Source organism: Peromyscus eremicus, chromosome 12 (genome assembly GCF_949786415.1).
Source record: "Peromyscus eremicus chromosome 12, PerEre_H2_v1, whole genome shotgun sequence".
Classification (NCBI taxonomy): Eukaryota; Metazoa; Chordata; class Mammalia; order Rodentia; family Cricetidae; genus Peromyscus; species Peromyscus eremicus.
Window position 1 is genome coordinate 61,924,929 of NC_081428.1, and position 18,078 is coordinate 61,943,006.

Sequence of the window (18,078 nt, forward strand, 5' to 3'; positions counted from 1 at the left end):
GCGTGGGTTTTGATATGCTGATAGGCACCACAGGTAACCATATGCCCCTTCTGCTAGAGATAAGGGGAATGACTTCTTTTGGCCAAAGGGAACCAGCTTCACAAGTTCCTTAGGAATGCTGGCTTTTATCTAACTTCCAGAAATCCTCCTATAGTCCATGTTAAGCTTGTTTCTGGATATTTGGACTGACTTTTGGAGTTTGGGGAAATGGAGTTTCCTTTGGGCGTGACACGTTCATTTTGTGATGACCAACTATTCCTGGGCATGGAGTCTACCTGCAGTATGTTTAATATTCTCAGTGAGTCTCACTGGAGGAAACTAATTTTCCTTCACCAGATAGCTTCTTGGTTAGGGGTAGGAGCTTGTGTTCATTTTTTTACCGTTCAGTTCTGACACCCTATCTGGCTTGAACCTGTGCAGGTCTTCTGCATGCTGACACCGTCTCTGTGAGTTCCTAAATGTCTCAGTCGTGGTGTGTCTGAAAGACACTGTTTCCTTGGAGTCACCCATCACCTCTGGGTCTACAGTCTTTCCACCTTCTCATCAGAAGAGATCCCTGAGCCCTGAGGGGAGGACTGAGTCTTTAAAGATTCACTCTGCACACTGTCCAATTGTGGGTCTCTGTGTTAGTTCCCATCTACTACAAGAAGTTTCCTAGATGATGGCTGAGCAAGACACTGATATATGGGTATAACAGAATGTCACTAGGGGTCATTTTATTGCAGTGTTCCTAGACCGATCTAGTTTCAAGTCCTTTTTTATTTTATTTTATTTATTTATTTTTGGTTTTTTGAGACAGGGTTTCTCTATGCAGCTTTTGGAGCCTGACCAGGCTGGCCTTGAACTCACAAAGATATGCCTGCCTCTGCCTCCCAAGTGCTGGAGTTAAAGGCATACAACACCACTGCCCAGCCCAGTTTCAAGTTCTTTTATTTATTTTTTTCTTTCTTTTTTTTAAATTTTTTTTTTCAAGACAGAGTTTCTCTGTGTAGCTTTGGAGCCTGTCCTGGAACTCACTCTGTAGCCCAGGCTGGCCTCGAACTCACAGAGATCTGCCTGCCTCTGCCTCCCAAGTACTGGGATTAAAGGCGTGTGCCACCACCACCGGCTCAGTTTCAAGTTCTTGACCATCCTAGTAGTATCTGGCATGGGTTCCAGATCATGGGGTAAGCTTTAAAACCAATCAGAGAGTGGTTGGTTACCCTCATGACGTTTTGTGCCACTGTTGTCTGCCATCTCTTCCAGACAGGTCACTATTGTAGGCACAGGCAGCACTCAGAACCCTTCCAGTGCCAGAGGCTAGTGGGTAGGGCTGAAGCCTCTAGTTAAGCACCAGCTTGAGCTCTCCATGTTCAGTCAGTGTTGTCTCCAGCAACAGGGCCTTCCCATCAGTTGAGGCAAGGTTTTGATAGGTATAGCCTGCAGTTTTACCCTGGCTTCCAGGGTGCTGGGATTACAGGCATCACAACGATCCCGATTTTATATTTTTGTAATAACTGTTAAGTCAAAAGAAAAACAAAAAGCAAAACATGGTGTGGTGGTACACTCCTATAATTCCAGTGTCAGGAGGCCAGCCAGGACCAAGAGTGAGACCATTTCAAAACAAAACAGAAAGAAGAAATGGTATTTGTGACAAGTGAGGATTACAGAAATTGAAAGTGCTTTTGTTGTTGTTGTTGTGTTTTTCAAGACAGAGTTTCTCTGTGTAGCCCTGGCTGTCCTGGGACTCACTCTGTAGACCAGGCTGGCCTTGAACTCGGAGATCCACCTGCCTCTGCCTCCCGAGTACTGGGATTAAAGGCGTGTGCCACGACTGCCCGGCTCAGAAATTGAAAGCTTTACTGAAACTTTGATTAAAAATTTCCAAAACTTCTTCTTTGTATAAAATCACTGGAACACAACATACTCATTTATGTCTTCCTGGCTGCTTTCATTCTGAATATGCAGAAATGAGCACAAAGACTATATAACCCTCAACACCTAAAATCTCATCTGCCCCTTAAACAAAAAGTTTGCAGAGTACAGCTCCAAACCCTAATCGGAGCCTGGGTCATTTTGCTGCATCTATTCCACACCTGCTGTGGCACACAAATCAGGAAGGAACAGGTTTAGGCTGCTTCAGGATTACAAGCACCAACCCTGGATCCTGTCTTAAAGGCTATAGATCTTGACCCCTTTGTTCTTCAAAAACTAAGAAGGCTGAAGAGATGGCTTGGTAGTTAAGAGCACTTACTCTTCTCGCAGAGGACCTGAGTTGGGTTCCCAGGATTCAAATCAGGCAGCTTACAATTGCCAGTAACTCCAGCTCTAGAGGGGATCTAATGCTCTGGCCTCTGAGGTCACCTGCACTCATGCATACATACCTACATAGACAGACAGACAGACACACACACACACACACACACACACACACACACACACACTGTAATTTTAAAACTAAGAGAAAGACTCTCCCCTGGTGTCCATCCAAGCTCCTTTTGTAACCTTCAACCTGATGGTTTTATTTAAAAGTTCCAAAATGGCCAGGCGGTGGTGGCGCACACCTTTAATCCCAGCACTCGGGAGGCAGAGGCAGGCAGATCTCTGTGAGTTCGAGGCCAGCCTGGTCTACAGAGCAAGTTCCAGGACAGGCTCCAAAGCTACAGAGAAACCCTGTCTGGGGGGTGGGGTGGAGTTCCAAAATGTCTTCTATGACATTCAGAGGGGCAGTTGCTGGGGAAATACCCTGTTGCAAGTTCCAGCGGAGACAAATTTTACTATTCAGATTTTGGTTCAGAGCGTTTCTTCTTCAGCTAGACATAGTGGCACATTTGGGAGGTGGAGGCAGAAGGATCAGGAGGAGTACAAGACCATCCCCAGCTACATGGTAAGTGTGAGGCCAGCTTGAGCTGCATGAAACTCTGTCTCAAAACAAGAAACAAAAACCGTATTCAGGGAGCCTAGATTGATGTCCCTGGTTCTAATTCCCAAACCCCACTTTCCCTGACCATCCTTTGGAATGCCTCAGAGTGGCTTTCCTATGTCCCTGTGACATCTTTCCGTGGCTCCTACGGCTGTCCTCTAGCATTCAAACTACTTTGCCTGTGGGTAACATTCCTCATGATCTGACTGGCTGGTTATGCCTTCCTCCTGGCACTGGCCAGCATACTGAGGTCTGTGGAGAAAGACCACCAAGCAGGGTACACAGCCCACACCAGCTCAGTGCTCACAGCCTCTTGATGAGTCCCTTGGCTCAACAGCAGCAGTCCTGTCTCTGGCATGAGCCTTGCCTCCATAGACAAGCTTGAAATCTGACACCGTGGTGCTTTGAATGAGAGTGGTTCCCATAGACTCATACATTTGAATGTTTGGTCTGAAGTTGGTGAACTGTTTAGGAAGGATTAGAAGGAGGCGTGGCACTGGAGGTGGGCTTTGAGGTTTCAAAAGCTCATGCCAGGCCTAGTCTCTTTCTCTCTGCCTCCAGACTTTCAGATAAGATACAAAACTCTCAGCTACTGCTCCAGCACCATGCCTGCCTGCCTGCTGCCATGCTCTCTGCCATGGTGATCATGGACTCACTCTGTGTAACCATAAGCCTCAGTAAACTTTATAAATTGCCTTAGTCATGGTGTGTCTTCACAACAGTAGAGAATAACTAAGACACCTCTCACCCCTCTTTGCTGGACTAACTCTTCCAAATACCATCAGCTCAGAAGCAACCAAAGCCTTCCTTAGGCTTTCTCTGGAGCTCACTGTTCCTCTGAGCAATTTGGCACCTGTGTTCAGTGCTAACATAGTTCTTACCATATGATGCCCAAATTATGACAAATGGACCATCAATCTGAAGGGCAGGGCAGGGACCAAGGGCAAAGAGTTTGTCTTGGGCACCTGTGGATTGGATTGACAGCTTGTGCATCCATGCAGGCATACAGGGGGTACCCAGAATACGCTACTTGTTGAACTCTACTGTAAACTACTGCGTAGAGCCCTAGTCTGTTAGTCTGCTAGAGCCACTCCAACAGATTTCCTCAGTCTGGGTGGACTAGTCAACAGAAGTCTGTGGTTGTTGCCAGTTGAGACAAATACTCTCTATTCAGCCAAGACTGGCCTTGAGTGCATGATTCTCCTGCCTCAGGTTCCTGAATGCTGGTCTTATAAGCATGAACCGCCATATCCATATTTTATGGCAGTTCAGTAAGTTAGAAATTGAAGATCAAGGTAAGAGCAGATTAGATTTCTATGGAGGCTTGTCTCTTCAGATTGCAGATGGCTGACTCTTTTTTTTTTTTTGGTTTTGTTTTGTTTTTGAGACAGGGTTTCTCTATGTAGCACTGGAGTCTATCCTGGAACTCACTCTGTAGCCCAGGCTGGCCTCAAACTCAGAGACCTACTTGCCTCTGCCTCCCTAGTGCTGGGATTAAAGGCATGGCCACCACCGCCCGACAGATGGTTGACTCTTTCTCAGTCTACCCCCACCCACACGCCATCTTTCTTCTCCTTCTCATCTTTTAAAAAAATTGAGGCTGGTGGCTGAGAGATGGCTCAGTGATTAAGAACACAACCTGCTCTTCCAGAAGACTCAGGTTTCAATTCCCAGCACCCTCATGGTAGCTCACACCATCTGTAAGTCCAATTTCAAAGAATCTCACACCCTTGTCTGGCCCCTGCAGATGCATGCAAGGACACAGACACACATACAGGCCAAACATCCATATACACAAATAAAATAAAACACATTTTAAATTAAAAATTACATTTATTTATTTGTGTATGGGATAGGAGTTGTGCATGTGCCACAGTGTGTGTGTGTGTGTGTGTGTGTGTGTGTGTGTGTGTGTGTGTGTGTAGAGGTCAGAGGACAATTTACAGGAGTCTGTTCTTCCACCACATGGTTCTGGGGATTAAAGCTCAGGTCTTCAGGCTTAGCAGCAGGCATCTTCATCCAGTGAGTCACCTTCAGTGGTCCCTCTTTTGAAATGGCTTAGGAAAGGTCAGCTTACCCTGAGCCCACATCTCCTCTCTGGAGTCTCATCTTGCATGTAAACAAAGGATTCTCCCTCCTTCTGATAAAGGATGCTTGAGGGTGTTTCATAGGTCAAAGGTCTTCCCTGCTAGAAGAAGGACAGATGCAATGGAACCATTTCTCTAAGAACTGACACCTGTATGATGTTTTACAATCAAAGGTTTCCTCCCTCCCTTCTGGAAAAGGGTCCACCTGCACCTGGTAGGATGTGATTGCAGCCTTCAGACTTTAAGAACCCTATTCTCGCTTCCCCACCAAGAGTTTTTCTGGGGCACTTGCCTGCTCTTGATCAGCAGCTAATAAAAGACCCAGTATACTCTTAGTAGTCTTCATTGGCTTAATAAGCATGGTGATCTGTAACTTTCTATCATGGAGTACTTCCGTCCGTCCGTCCGTCCGTCCGTCCGTCCGTCCATCCATCCATCCATCCATCCATCCGTCCACCCCTCCCTCCCTCTTCCAGTATTGGAGACTGACTCCAGAACTCTGCTTCTGTTGTAACAGTAAGCTACATCCTTGGCCCTATTATTTTGAGACAGGGTCTCTCTAATTTGCCCAGAACTCCCTATCCTCCTGCCTCATCCTCCAGAGTCTATTTTGTTTGTTTGAGATAGGGTCTCAATATGTAGCCCAGGCTGGTCTGGAACCGATGATCCTCCTGACTCCACCATGCCCAGCCTCTTGCTCTTCCTGCAAGGATGTCAATCCTACTGGATCAGGACCTCACTTTTATGACCTCATGTATCCTTGATTACCTTGTAAGGCCCTGTCTCCAATACAGTCACATTGGTGATAAGGGTTCCCATCTATGACTCTGAGGAAACGCAATTCTGTCTATTACAGTGGTAGACTTGAATTTAGAATTTGAGGGTGTTCGGTTGGAACCTTCAGCTTGCTCCTGCGTGGTCTGAGAAGCCCCATCTCCTTCTCTCCAAACCCCACCCTCTCAGAGAATCTCCAATAAAGAAAAAGCACCAAAAAGTCCAGTTCTGCATTCTTGGCAGCTGTGACAACTCCTCCAATGAAGTTGCCAGCAGCCCAAGTGCCCTCCTAAAGTGCTCAGCTTTTGACCATACTTGGACACAAACCCAGCTTGTGGCAGATGCGTCATCACCCCTCATCTACAGGCTATATAACCTCCCTGCTTTAGTTCAGGTGCATGACTTCTCTGGCCTCATTCTCTGGGACTGGAGAACTCACCCGGGAGTTGCTTTGCTCAAGTAAACCTGTTCTTTTACTTTTTCATTTCAGCTCGATCTGGCTTACTGCACCAGTGGAGAAACCTATTATCAGGGTTCATAAGGGGGTCACGTAGTTGTGTGTCTGAGAGTCTCGGCTTCTCTGTCTTAATATGTGGCCAACCTTTATGGGGTTGTCGAGAAGCTGAAATGAAATCATTTAAAAAGTTCCTCCCTATACACTAGCAATGACCTCCTTGCTCTTTCTCTTACGGTGTCATCTTCAAAGTACACAGCATGACTTTCATTTTATTGCATCATTCCCCCTACGTGCAATAAAGTGCTGGTGGCCTATAGGAAGGCCTCAAAGGGAGTCCCACGCTATTCTTGCAGAAAGGGTTGGAGGAAGCATGTAGTGAGAACACTGGTTCCTGAAAGGACACCCCTTACCTAGGACTTCTCACAGAAGCTGCAGAGCAGGCCAAGGATGCTATTGATGAGATGGACGGCCACCAGGAGAAGCTGGAGGAGGCTGACACACAGGAGGGTAGAAAAGAAGGCCACGTGCCAAACCACGGCCTTAGAGGGCTCCAGGCAGACGGAGGTCCAGAGTGAGCGGTCATACAAATAGTTCCTAGACCCAAGAATAAGGGGGTCAGGGGTGGGGAAATAAACAAAAATACCCAATCAAGGAACCCCAATAGAAAACACAGGACTGGGGCTCCCCTGGCCCAGGTCAGGGGACTGTGCTTGTGAGGGTGACCATTACCTGTTGGGCAGGTCTTTGAAGGGATAACCAAATTTCCAAGCTTGTGTCTGATTGATGGATGAGACATCGAACATGCAAAAGGGACCATCTTTCAAGGCTGCTCCAGAAGTGACAAAGCAAACCAAAGCCCCAAGAAGAGCCAGGCCACTTGACAACAGGGCGATGAACATCTGCAGAGGAGGCAGGGGACAGAGCTTACACAGAGCTGTGGTCAGGGGCCTGGTGGGGTGACATGGCCAATTCTAACTTCTCTGGTGGCCAGGCATTCTCCCACCCTACATGGGGAGGGGTGCGGGGTGACACATTCCTTTAAAACACGTCCCAGGGTGGTTGATGAGGTGTCTAAGAAGAAACTGTTGAGAAAGGCCAGAAAGACAGACAGACAGACACATGGATCTGCAGCTCCTCACTGCACAGGGTCTTTGGACTCTCTAGCAGGTTGATATCTCCTTGCTAGGCTACTGCAGTGACTCAGCCGTGAACTAGCAAACTGCTTACTTAGTGCAGGCCCACTTTCTCCTCAAATTCCCACTCTTGAGATCTTTTCAAATCAAGCATAAAAGGGAGGAAGGAAGCAGATGAGGAGTTGGCTCGGATGTTAGAGGACTCAGACTCTGTTATTCCATCAGAAGCCCAAGGCCATGAGCTCTCCTAATGCAGCATCAACACATCACCTGGGAATGCACAGTTGCAATGCAGACTCTCTCCAACCCACTCCAGACTTCCCGGGTCAGAAACCCAAGGTGAGGCGGAGCAATTTGTGTTTTAACAAATGCTTCAGAAAATTGGATGCTCACCCAAGATTAATAGCCACTCACTCAGCCGGGTGGTAGTAGCGGCGCACGCCTTTGATCCCAGCACTCAGGAGGCAGAGGCAGGCAGATCTCTCAGTTCGAGGCCAGCCTGGTCTGCAGAGTGAGTTCCAGGACAGGCAGGGCAACACAGAGAAAACCTGTCTCAGGGGGGGAAAGCCACTCGCTCAGGCAAAAGAGAACAGAGAGTAGATGAAATGCCTGTGTATTTATATTTAATGTTTTAGCACGGAACTCAGTCGGAGGGCTTCCCGGCGTGCGTGGGGCTGTGGGACTCAGGGCAGGTCTCCTGTGCAGTGACTGTAATGAGGCAGGCACCATGTGAGGCTGGGGAAGCAATGGATACATATGTGCCGCTCCGTTTTTGTCAACCTGCCACAAGCTACATTCAGCCTGGGAGGAGGGAATGTCAGCCAAGGAGCTGCCTCCGTCCGCTTGGCCTTTAGGCAGTCTCTATGGAATTCTCTTGATGGCTGACTGAAGGAGTGCCAGCCCTGGGCAGGTGGTCCTGGGAGGTATCAGAAAGGTAGCTGACCAGTAGCCTGGAGGCAAGCCAATAAGCAGCACTCCTCCATGGCCTCCGCTTCAGTCCCTGCCTTGAGTTTCCGCCCTGACTTCCCCCAGTGGTGGACGGTGACCTGGAAGTTTGTGAGACGGAATAAAACTTTTTCTCCCTAAGTTGCTTTGTTTATGATGTTTATCACAGAAGGAGAAAGCAAACTAGAATAACATACGTGCATATGTGTACATGACATACATACATATGTACACACACACATACATGGAATCCAGGGTGATCACAACTACATAGCCCAGGATGACCTTGAACTCCTGATCCTCCCGTCTCCACCTTCCAAAAGTTGGTGTTAAAAGGGGTGAGCCACCACACTCGGCTTGAGGTTATTTGAAAATCTATACTGATGCAGCTGTGATTAATGAAGTGCAATTTGACTCTGGTCCTGTCATCATCTGTAGAGCAGAAGAATCAGATTATAAACTGGTGGTTGGCTTATTTCTAATGGGAAGAAAAAAGTCTGTGTGTGTGTGTGTGTGTGTGTGTGTGTGTGTGTGTGTGTGTGTGACACATAAGAACAGGTGCCTGCGTGTGTGTGGAGGGGTACATGTACGTTGTTTGTTTTGTTCCTTGGTCGGTTGTTTTAGTGCTGAGAATTCACTCCAGTACCTCATGCATGGTGGGCAAATGCTCTATCACTGAGCTGTACCCCAGCCCTCTAAGAAAATATTAAACTAGCCAAGAACCAGCAGAGTGCTTCACACCTATGATCCCAGCACTGGGGAGATGAGGCAGGAGGATTACAAGTTCAAAGCTAACTCCAAACTACATAGTGAAATCCTGTCTCAAGAAAGCCCAAATGGGGCTTGGAGAAAGGATGCTCTTCAGAGGATCCGAGTTGTGTTCACAACACCCACATGACAGTGCACAACCAGAAGTAACTCCAGTTCCAGAGGCTCTGACACCCTCTTCTGGTCTCCACAGACACCAAGTACACACACGGCACACAAACATACAAGCAGCCAAAACACCATAAGCACACGAAACCAAACAAGAAAAAGAAAAGAAAACCCAAAAATAACTAAGTAAATACATTAAAAAAAAAAATAGCCAGGACATTTTCTGTCAATGATATATGATTACTGTATACTTAAATCCTATTCAGATTACTCAGTATCCGAGAAAATGACAGCTTATCACACTTATGCAGACATCTGAGGTTAATTAGCCACTTCATCCTTGGCCCTAACCCTTCCGAAGATGAGCCCAGAAAACTAAGCCACTGCCAAGAGTTTGGGGTTGTTAAAGGGCGGAGTTAGGGACTGACTTCAAGCCTGAAAGCTAAAATGCCCCTTGAGCCCTCTGCCTCTAGGGTAGAGAGTGGGAGAGTCGTGTTAAAGGTGGGCACTGGTGCTTACACGCAGACAGGGGGCGCTCTTGCTGAAGTAGCCCGTCACGGAGATGAGAGTCGCTGCCACGAGAACCTGGAGAGCAGAGAAGTGTGTTAAGACGAGACCGAGTGGGGCTGGAGAGGTGGCCCAGTGGTTAAGAGCACTGGCTGCTCTTTCAGAGGACCCAGGTTTGGTTTCCAGCACACACACAGTGTCTTACAACCTCTGTTACTCTAGTTCCAGAGAATCTGACGCCCTCTTCTGGTCTCTGAAGGTTCCTGCACCCACATGGTACACATACATACATACACACATAGGGTCAAAATACACACAAATAAATCTGGAAGAAGAGACTGAGTGATTTGCATTTTTAGCTGCCGCGCACAGCTGTTGAAATGGACTTAGGGCCCAGGTTGAACTTAGCCCATTTTGACTCTGTAGGTGCTAACACCCATCGAGCCTTCCTGGTTCCAAGATCCAGCAACCCATGACAAGTCCCCGTATTTCTTGGGCTGCTTATGGACCCAATACCAATCTGTTGGAACACCCCGACCACCACCACCTCCTGGTTCCATCCCTGAAAGAGGCTTTGGGAATTCCCACTCACAGAACCCAAGGCACGTACGTACCATGAAACCCCCTCCCCAGAGTCCCGAGCCCAGCATGGCATGCTTGCCAATGAGGCCCCTCGTCAGGTAGGTCACATCCCAGCTAGGAAAGAGGAGTGCGATGTTGGCCCCAGCAGCAAACAGGGATGCAGTCCCGAGGCTCAGCCCGATGAAGCGGGAGCAGGTCCGTGAGCAGGCCGTCACACGGGCAAAGGACAGCATCCCGGATCGATGGCAGAGGTCACACACAATGTGCTAGAAGACAGAACGCAGATGGCTTCTGTGAACAGGTCATATCAAGGACAGGTGAGGAGCTTATTTTGTTTTGTTTTGTTTTGTTTTGTTTTGTTTTGTTTTGTTTTGTTTTGAGGCAGGGTTTCTTTGTGTAGCCCTGGCTGTCCGGGAACTCACTCTGTAGACCAGGCTGGCTTGAGCTCAGAGATTCATCTGCCTCTGCCTCCCGAGAGCTGGGGTTAAAGGCGTGAGTCATGACACCCAGCTATGCTGAGGAGCTTTTAAAACACACTGCCTTTCTAAGCCTTCCCCAATAGAGTTATGCCCTCCATTTTCTGCCAAGCTTCAACCACACACATTGCCAGTCCATCATATTTTGTGTGTGTCCTATTATAACCAACGATTGTCTATTTTTCCTTTTGAAATTTTTATTATACTTTATTAATTTAGAGAGAGAGAAAGCGAGACTGTGTGTACGTGTGTGTGTGTGTGTGTGTGTGTGTGTGTGTGTGTGTATGTGTGTGTGTATGGGGCATTCCTGTGACACATCACATGTGTGGAGGTCAGAGAATAACTCTCTTCTGTTTTTTTAAAGATTTATTTATGTACATGGATGTTTTGTCTGCATGTACATCTATCTGCACACCAGAAGAGGCCATCTGATCCTATGAGACTACTATTATGAATGATTGTGAGCCACCTTATAGGTGCTGGGAATTGAACCTCTGAAAGAGCAGTCAGTGCTCTTAACCACTGAGCCATCCCTCCAGCCCCAGAGGAAATTTTTCTGTCTTCTTTTCTTTTTCTTTTTTGGTTTTTCGAGACAGGGTTTCTCTGTGTAGCTTTGCGCCTGTCCTGGATCTCACTCTGTAGACCAGGCTGGTCTCGAACTCACAGAGATCTGCCTGGCTCTGCCTCCCGAGTGCAGGGATTAAAGGTGTGCACCACCACCACCACCACCACCACCACCACCACCACCACCACCCAGCCCAGAGAACAATTTTCAAGAATCCATTCTCTCCTTCCATCATGTGGGTCCCAGGGATTGAACTCAATTTGTGAGGCTTGGTGGCAAGCACCTTTACCTGCTGGGCCATCTCAACAGCCCAATGACTATTCCTATTTAAAAAAACTTTTAAAGGTGCCGTCAAGATGCCCATTCTCCACGCTTCTAGCCAATGGTATTCATTTGATGTTGTTGTTGTTTGTTTTGAGACAGGGTCTCACTATGTAACCTTGGCTGGTCTGGAACTCAGTATGTAGACCAAGCTCTCAAACTCAGATTTATCTGCCTCTGCATCCCAAGTGCTAGGATCAAAGTTCTTATTGCTTGTCCAGTGTAATGAGAAAAAAAAAAAGGCATAAACAGGAAGTAACATTATTCAAAGATAATCTGGCTATATATACAGAAAATCCTAATCAATCTATTAAGAATTACTTGAACTAATAGGTGAGTTTAGCAAGGACATAGAATAAAATATTAATACTGTATTCTATCCCTGTACAGACAATGACAAGTTGAATTTTGTTTTGTTTTGTTTTGGGACAGGGTTTCTCTATGTAACAGTCCTGGCTGTCTTGGAACTCACTCTGTAGACCAGGCTGGCCTCGAACTCACAGAGATCCACCTGCCTCTGTCTCGAGAGTGCTAGGATTAAAGGCGTGCACCACCACTGCCCAGCCAAGTTGAAATTTTTCACTTGAAAGATATTTGTGATGCACAAAACAAAAATACCTATGGCTATATTTAATAACGTGTATGGGATATGTATGATAAGAATTACAGAGCATTGTGGAGAAAAGGAAGACCTCAATGACCCAAGCCAGTGTGGCTATGCATCTCTGTAGTCCAGCTATGTGGGAAGGGGAGGCAGGAGGAGGAAGACCACCTGAGCTCAGGAGTTCAATGCTAGCCTGGGAAGGGAGAGAGGGAGAGACAGACTGGCTGACTACATACCCTGGCCATTGTTAGAGGTTTGTCTTGTTTTATTTGAGACAGGGCCTCACTATGTAGCCCTGGCTGACCTGGACTTCACTATGTAGATCAAGCTGGCCTCGAACTCACAGAGATCAGCCTGCCTCTGCCTTTGGGAGTGCACCATCAACGACATCCAGTCTTGTTAGCGTTTATAAATGTATACAACTGTGGGCGAGGGTGAGAAGCAACTGGGTGGGTCCCACATTGCTGGTGAGAACGTAATGGTTAATCCATTCTGGAAACAGTGTGGTACTGTCATGTGCCTAAACATCCACTTACCAAACCAACCAGTAATTCCTCTGCTTTATGAGAGTGCAGTGAAAATGCTTGCCCACACAAACACTGATACTTGAACATCCATAGTAGCTACTCATAAAAGCTAAAATTAGACATATGTCAATAACCCGAATGTCCATCAACAAAATATGTTTTATATGCATATAGGGGAACATTTAGCCATTAAAAAAAAAGTCCTGATCCATGATACAGGTGGCTCACACCTGGAATCCCAGTAACTTAGGAGGTTGAAACAAAAAGAACGTAAGAGTGAGGCCAGCCTGGGCTACACAGTGAGTTTCAGGACAGCCAGGACTACAGAGAGAAACCCTGCCTCAGCAGCCATTACAACAACCGAACACAAATCAGAAAAGGACCTCAAACAAACAAACTACAGTTTATGGTAAGGAGATGGTTTCCAGGGACAGCACTGAAGAGGCAGGCTCTTTCCTCAGCGGGTCCCCACAGCCCTTGGTGGCTTGGGATGCCTCTCAGTCCGTGTTCCCCTCCCCCCATGCGCCTACCTTCCTGCTGCAGTTAATTCTGTTCTGTGTGGTGAGCGGCCTTTACCAAACCCTTTCACACTGGATGGAGGAGCGGGTTCCAAGTGAAAGGATGTCTGGGTCTTGTTAGAGGAGAGGGACATGTGAGGGGAGCTGGGGGTTTGGGTATGAAGAGCCCTTTACCCAGAGACACCAGGAACCTGGAGGGAAGGAAGTGGTGAGGAGCCAGGAAAGATGAAGAGGCCTCCTTTGGAAGCCCATGCACCAGATTCAGCCTCCCAGCTCCTGTCAGGCTCTGACCCATGTCCAGCTATGGAGAGGCAAGGCCCTCTGGAAAACATTCCTTCCTACCATGCTGGTTTTTTTTTTGTTGTTGTTGTTGTTGTTGTTGTTTTCCCCCTTGTATTGAGTTCCTCATCATCTTGTGATTTAGGTAGGCTTCCCTCCTCAGACTATCTTGTACTGAGTTGCTCATCATCTTGTGATTTAGGCAGGCTTCCCTCCTCAGACTATCTTGCCATTTAAGGGCAGTGTTCCGCTTGCGACATTAACCCACTGTCTCTCAGAGGACTGATTTTGTCAGGGCCTAGTAAGGACTGATGTTACTGGCCATTCAGGAATATATTTTGAACCTGGCCCTTCAGCACCTGCTCATAACTACCTGTGAGTGAGGTGTAGCGAGAACCCCAATTAGCAAAACTAAAGTCTCCTGTTTCTTCTCAGGAAAGTCACAGGAAGGGGTCGAAAATTATTGAGCCTGTGCCAGGCATGGTGGCACAGACCTATAACCCCAGACTTGGGAAATAGAGGCAAGAAGATTAAGAGTTCAAGGCTGCCCTCCACATAGTGAGTTTGACGCCAGCCGTGGCTGCAAGAGATCATGTCTCAAAAACTCCCAAACCAAACACACAAGAAAAGACTCTCAGTTAATACTGAACTTCAGATAATCAACAAATGAATAATGCTTGAAGTCAGGCATCGGTGGTGGGCACCTGTTATCCCAGCTCCTTGTTATTGGAAGCAAGAGATCTGGAGTTCAAGGCTAGTCTTGGCTACATAGTATGTTGGAGGCTAGCCTTGAGGCTAGGCTACATGAGCCTAGGCTCAAAACAAAAACAAAACAAAACCGATTTAGACAAATAGAGGAAAAACTACAAACCTGAGTGTGGCCTTTTGGGTGAGTGGAATTCAGAGACCCTATAACTAAGCACAGTGGGCTCCCGATGTTTTGGTGAGTACCAAGCCAAAATCAGCATGGCCAAGATGTAAACGAGTGAAGAGAGATGAATTACATGTACAGTCAAGGAGAGCAAATGGGGTCTATGCATAGTGTACATAAGAACACATGTATGCTATGTACATATGAATGCTCAGTTGTCATTCTGAGCAAGCCCAAGTTAAGTCATAACCTAAAATGAAAATCTAGACTTATTTTGGGGGGTGTACATATGTAGACTCAATGGACAGAAACGTCTCTGGGTATGCTCAGCTTGCAACATGAAATTTTAAGTTATAAGTAAAGCATAGCTCTCTGAACAGATGAAGATAGGTCACTTCTGTATCCCAGAATCGAATCAATATTTATATGTATAAATCAGCTATCATTTGGCTTAAAAGGGCTTATTGGGGCCGGGCGGTGGTGGCACACACCTTTAATCCCAGCACTCGGGAGGCAGAGCCAGGCGGATCTCTGTGAGTTCGAGGCCAGCCTGGTCTACAGAACGAGTTCCAGGAAAGGCGCAAAGCTACACAGAGAAACCCTGTCTCGAAAAACAAAAACAAAAACAAAAAAAAACAAAAAACAAAAAAAAGGGCTTATTGGGAAATGTTATCATTTATACTATTTTCTACAGAGAAAATAGTTTACTGTTTAAAATAACCCTGGACTTTTACATTATAACCTGTTTTTATGTTCGGGCTATCTGAGTATTATTTCTCCTGCAGTTGTACATAAAATGTTTTTACATTAAAAAAAGGACAAATACTATAGAACTGTATTACATGAAATATATAGATTATACAATTTCACAGAGACAGAAAGGTTAGATGTTATCTCACGACGGAGAAGAAAGGAATATAGAACAATGATTTCCTAAGTACAGAATCTCTGTTTTGTGTGATGGAAAAACCCCACAAACGGACAGTAGTATCGGGACATAATATCATGAATGTCATAAATCAACACAATTAATGTAATTAATGAATATCATAAATATAATTATTGAATGAATACTGTAATGTAATCAATGGATACCACAAATGTAATTAATATCATGAGTGTAATTAATAAATATCATGAGTCTAATTAAAAAATAAATTTAGCCGGGCGGTGGTGGCGCACGCCTTTAAACCCAGCACTCGGGAGGCAGAGCCAGGCAGATCTCTGTGAGTTCGAGGCCAGCCTGGGCTACCAAGTGAGTTCCAAGAAAGGCGCAAAGCTACACAGAGAAACCCTGTCTCGAAAAACCAAAAAAAAAAATAAATAAATAAATTTAAAAAATGTAAGTTAATCTAGAGGGAAAGGATACCTGCAGGAGCATTAACCCAAGAGTCTGCCCCTGAAGATGCCAGCCTTGCTTAGTCACTACTGATCCTCGGCTGGCCTGCCCATCAGACTCTGCAGTAAGAGCAAGGAGGCCCCACTCTGTCTAAAGAAGGGGTTTTGACTTTCACTTCCTCCCCATGACCTTTCTTAGAAATCACAGTACTCTGAGAAAACCTTCCAAATACAGTGAGTCAGAAGATTAGCAAAGAAGTTGTCTCGTTTTCATGTGAGTAGAGGCAGGCAGGATCAGAAGATCAAATTTGGGTTTGTTTTTGAAACAAGGTCTCTTATAGCCCAGGCTGGCCTTGAATTTCTGCTCTTTCTGCCTCCACTTCCCAAGTGCTGGGACCTCAGGCATGCACCATCATGTAGAGGAGGCGCGGGTTCAGACCTCTGCAGGCTGGGTGAACCAATCAAACACCAGCCACTGTCTGGGCACTGGAGCGATTGTCTCGGAGAGCACACATTCTGGGTCTGTTTTCCACACTCCCCACCCTTCTCTTCATTCCTCGGTTGATATTAATCAAATGCCCAGTCTTTGCCTGGCACCTATGCAGACAATGGTATAAAAAACACAGTCCCTTTCCTTGAGAACTATAAAGCTAGGAGGAAGAGGCATAAAGCGGGGAGAATGAAGTGTGGTAAAGGCAGGAGCTCACACAGGACTGCTTAACCCTTGCCCGCAAGACAAGGCCTCCGGGAAGAAGTGCTGTCACGGAGAAACTTGACTGTTAAGGAGACGCTGGATGGGAAAGGTACTCTAGGATTGCAGGATTGGCGCTCTTAACCGCTAGGTCCCTGCTGTCCTTGGACCCTTTCATCTCAGCTTACCTGTGTCTGAAGCAAGAGTCAGGATGGAGACCAGGAAAGTGGAGGACGCTCTGTTCAAAGTGGGCCTTGGCTCCCGCAGCCCCGGCTTCTTTCCCAGGCTTTCAGGGTCGGGAAGGTTCTGTATATGTAGAGCTCGCCCCGGGGAATTCATGTGTGAGTGGGTGTGTGTGTGTGCACAGCTGCCCACGGGCCGCCACTGAAGGACCATTTTGTCACAGGCGAACCCTGTGCTCGTGACCCACTCTCTGCTCATTTTCATGTGATCCCAAGGAAGGAAACAAGAGGCATGGCTGCATGAGCTCAGTGGTCTCAATGAGTCACGGGGGCAGCCAGAGCTACCTCAGCTCGGCCACCAGCGCCCTTTCCCCGCACCCACCGCCCCATCCTGCTGTATCATCCTTGCTTGTAGAATCTGGACTCTGTGGGAGTAACCCTGAGCACAGCCCACGCTTTCAACCTTCTCGCCCCTTACTTGGCCTCACAGGGCTGTTCTTCCTTCTGTGTTCAAGCACCAGGCACCGCCCTCTGGTATCACAGTCACACCAAACGTCGTCGTCGTATGCTGCCCTGTGAGGGCATCTCCAGACCTGCCCCCGCCACCGGATGTGGAAGCTCCCTGCCATCCTCAGGAGACAGAAGTGGAAGCAGGAACCCTGTCTCAAAAGCAACATATAACAAAAACGAAAATAAAACAAACAGCTTAGAAAAATTCCGTGGCATATTAACCGTAAAGATGACAACTAATATCCAAGAATTATTGTCTTTTTTTTTCTTTCTAGAAACCATAGAGGTAAAACATTTTTCCTTAATTAACTTTCTCATACTTAGCAGGGATAATTACGGGAGGCAGAATGCACTACATTTGGTTTTTGGTTGTAGTGGCTAGCTTAAGAATTTTTAGAAAATAGAGCTAAGCTCACTATTCTGGAAAAGGGGTGGGGGGAACACATCTATTCTAAAATTAATATAATTATGTAATATGTATGGGAGTTTTGTTTGCATACACGTCTGTGTGTGCCTGGTACTTGCTGAGACTAGAGGGCACTGGATCCCCAAACTGGAGTCACAGATGGTCGTGAGCTACCACGTGGTTACCATAAATCAAACCCAGACCCACTGGAAGATCAGCCAGTGCTCTTGATGCTTCCAACCACCTCCTGAGACCCAACCACAGACATTTTAATCACTCAAATGGCCTTGTAGAATGTTTTCTGGGAACTTCAGTTCACATAACTGGTCCTAGAGCAGTGGTTCTCAATGGGTGGGTCGCGACCCCCTTGAGGTTGAACAACCTTTTCTCAGAGGTTGCAGCAGAAAACGCAGGTATTTACATTATGATTCATAGAAGTAGCAAAATTACAGTTATGAAGTAGCAACAAAAGTAATTTTATGGTTGGGGAGTCACCACAACATGAGGTATTGAAGGGTCGCAGCCTT

General features: G+C 46.7%; 1 protein-coding gene across 1 annotated transcript; it reads right to left on the bottom strand.

Annotated features, from left to right (window-relative positions):
* Positions 1-6,630: 6,630 nt before the first annotated feature.
* Positions 6,631-17,008, bottom strand: Tm4sf19 (transmembrane 4 L six family member 19). The gene is made up of 5 exons (XM_059277023.1): positions 16,642-17,008; positions 10,296-10,529; positions 9,694-9,759; positions 6,950-7,119; positions 6,631-6,814 (listed from the first exon to the last, which is right to left on the bottom strand). The coding sequence occupies exons 2-5, from the start codon at positions 10,494-10,496 to the stop codon at positions 6,631-6,633; spliced, it is 621 nt and encodes a 206-aa protein (XP_059133006.1). The 5' UTR covers positions 10,497-10,529; positions 16,642-17,008.
* Positions 17,009-18,078: the final 1,070 nt, after the last annotated feature.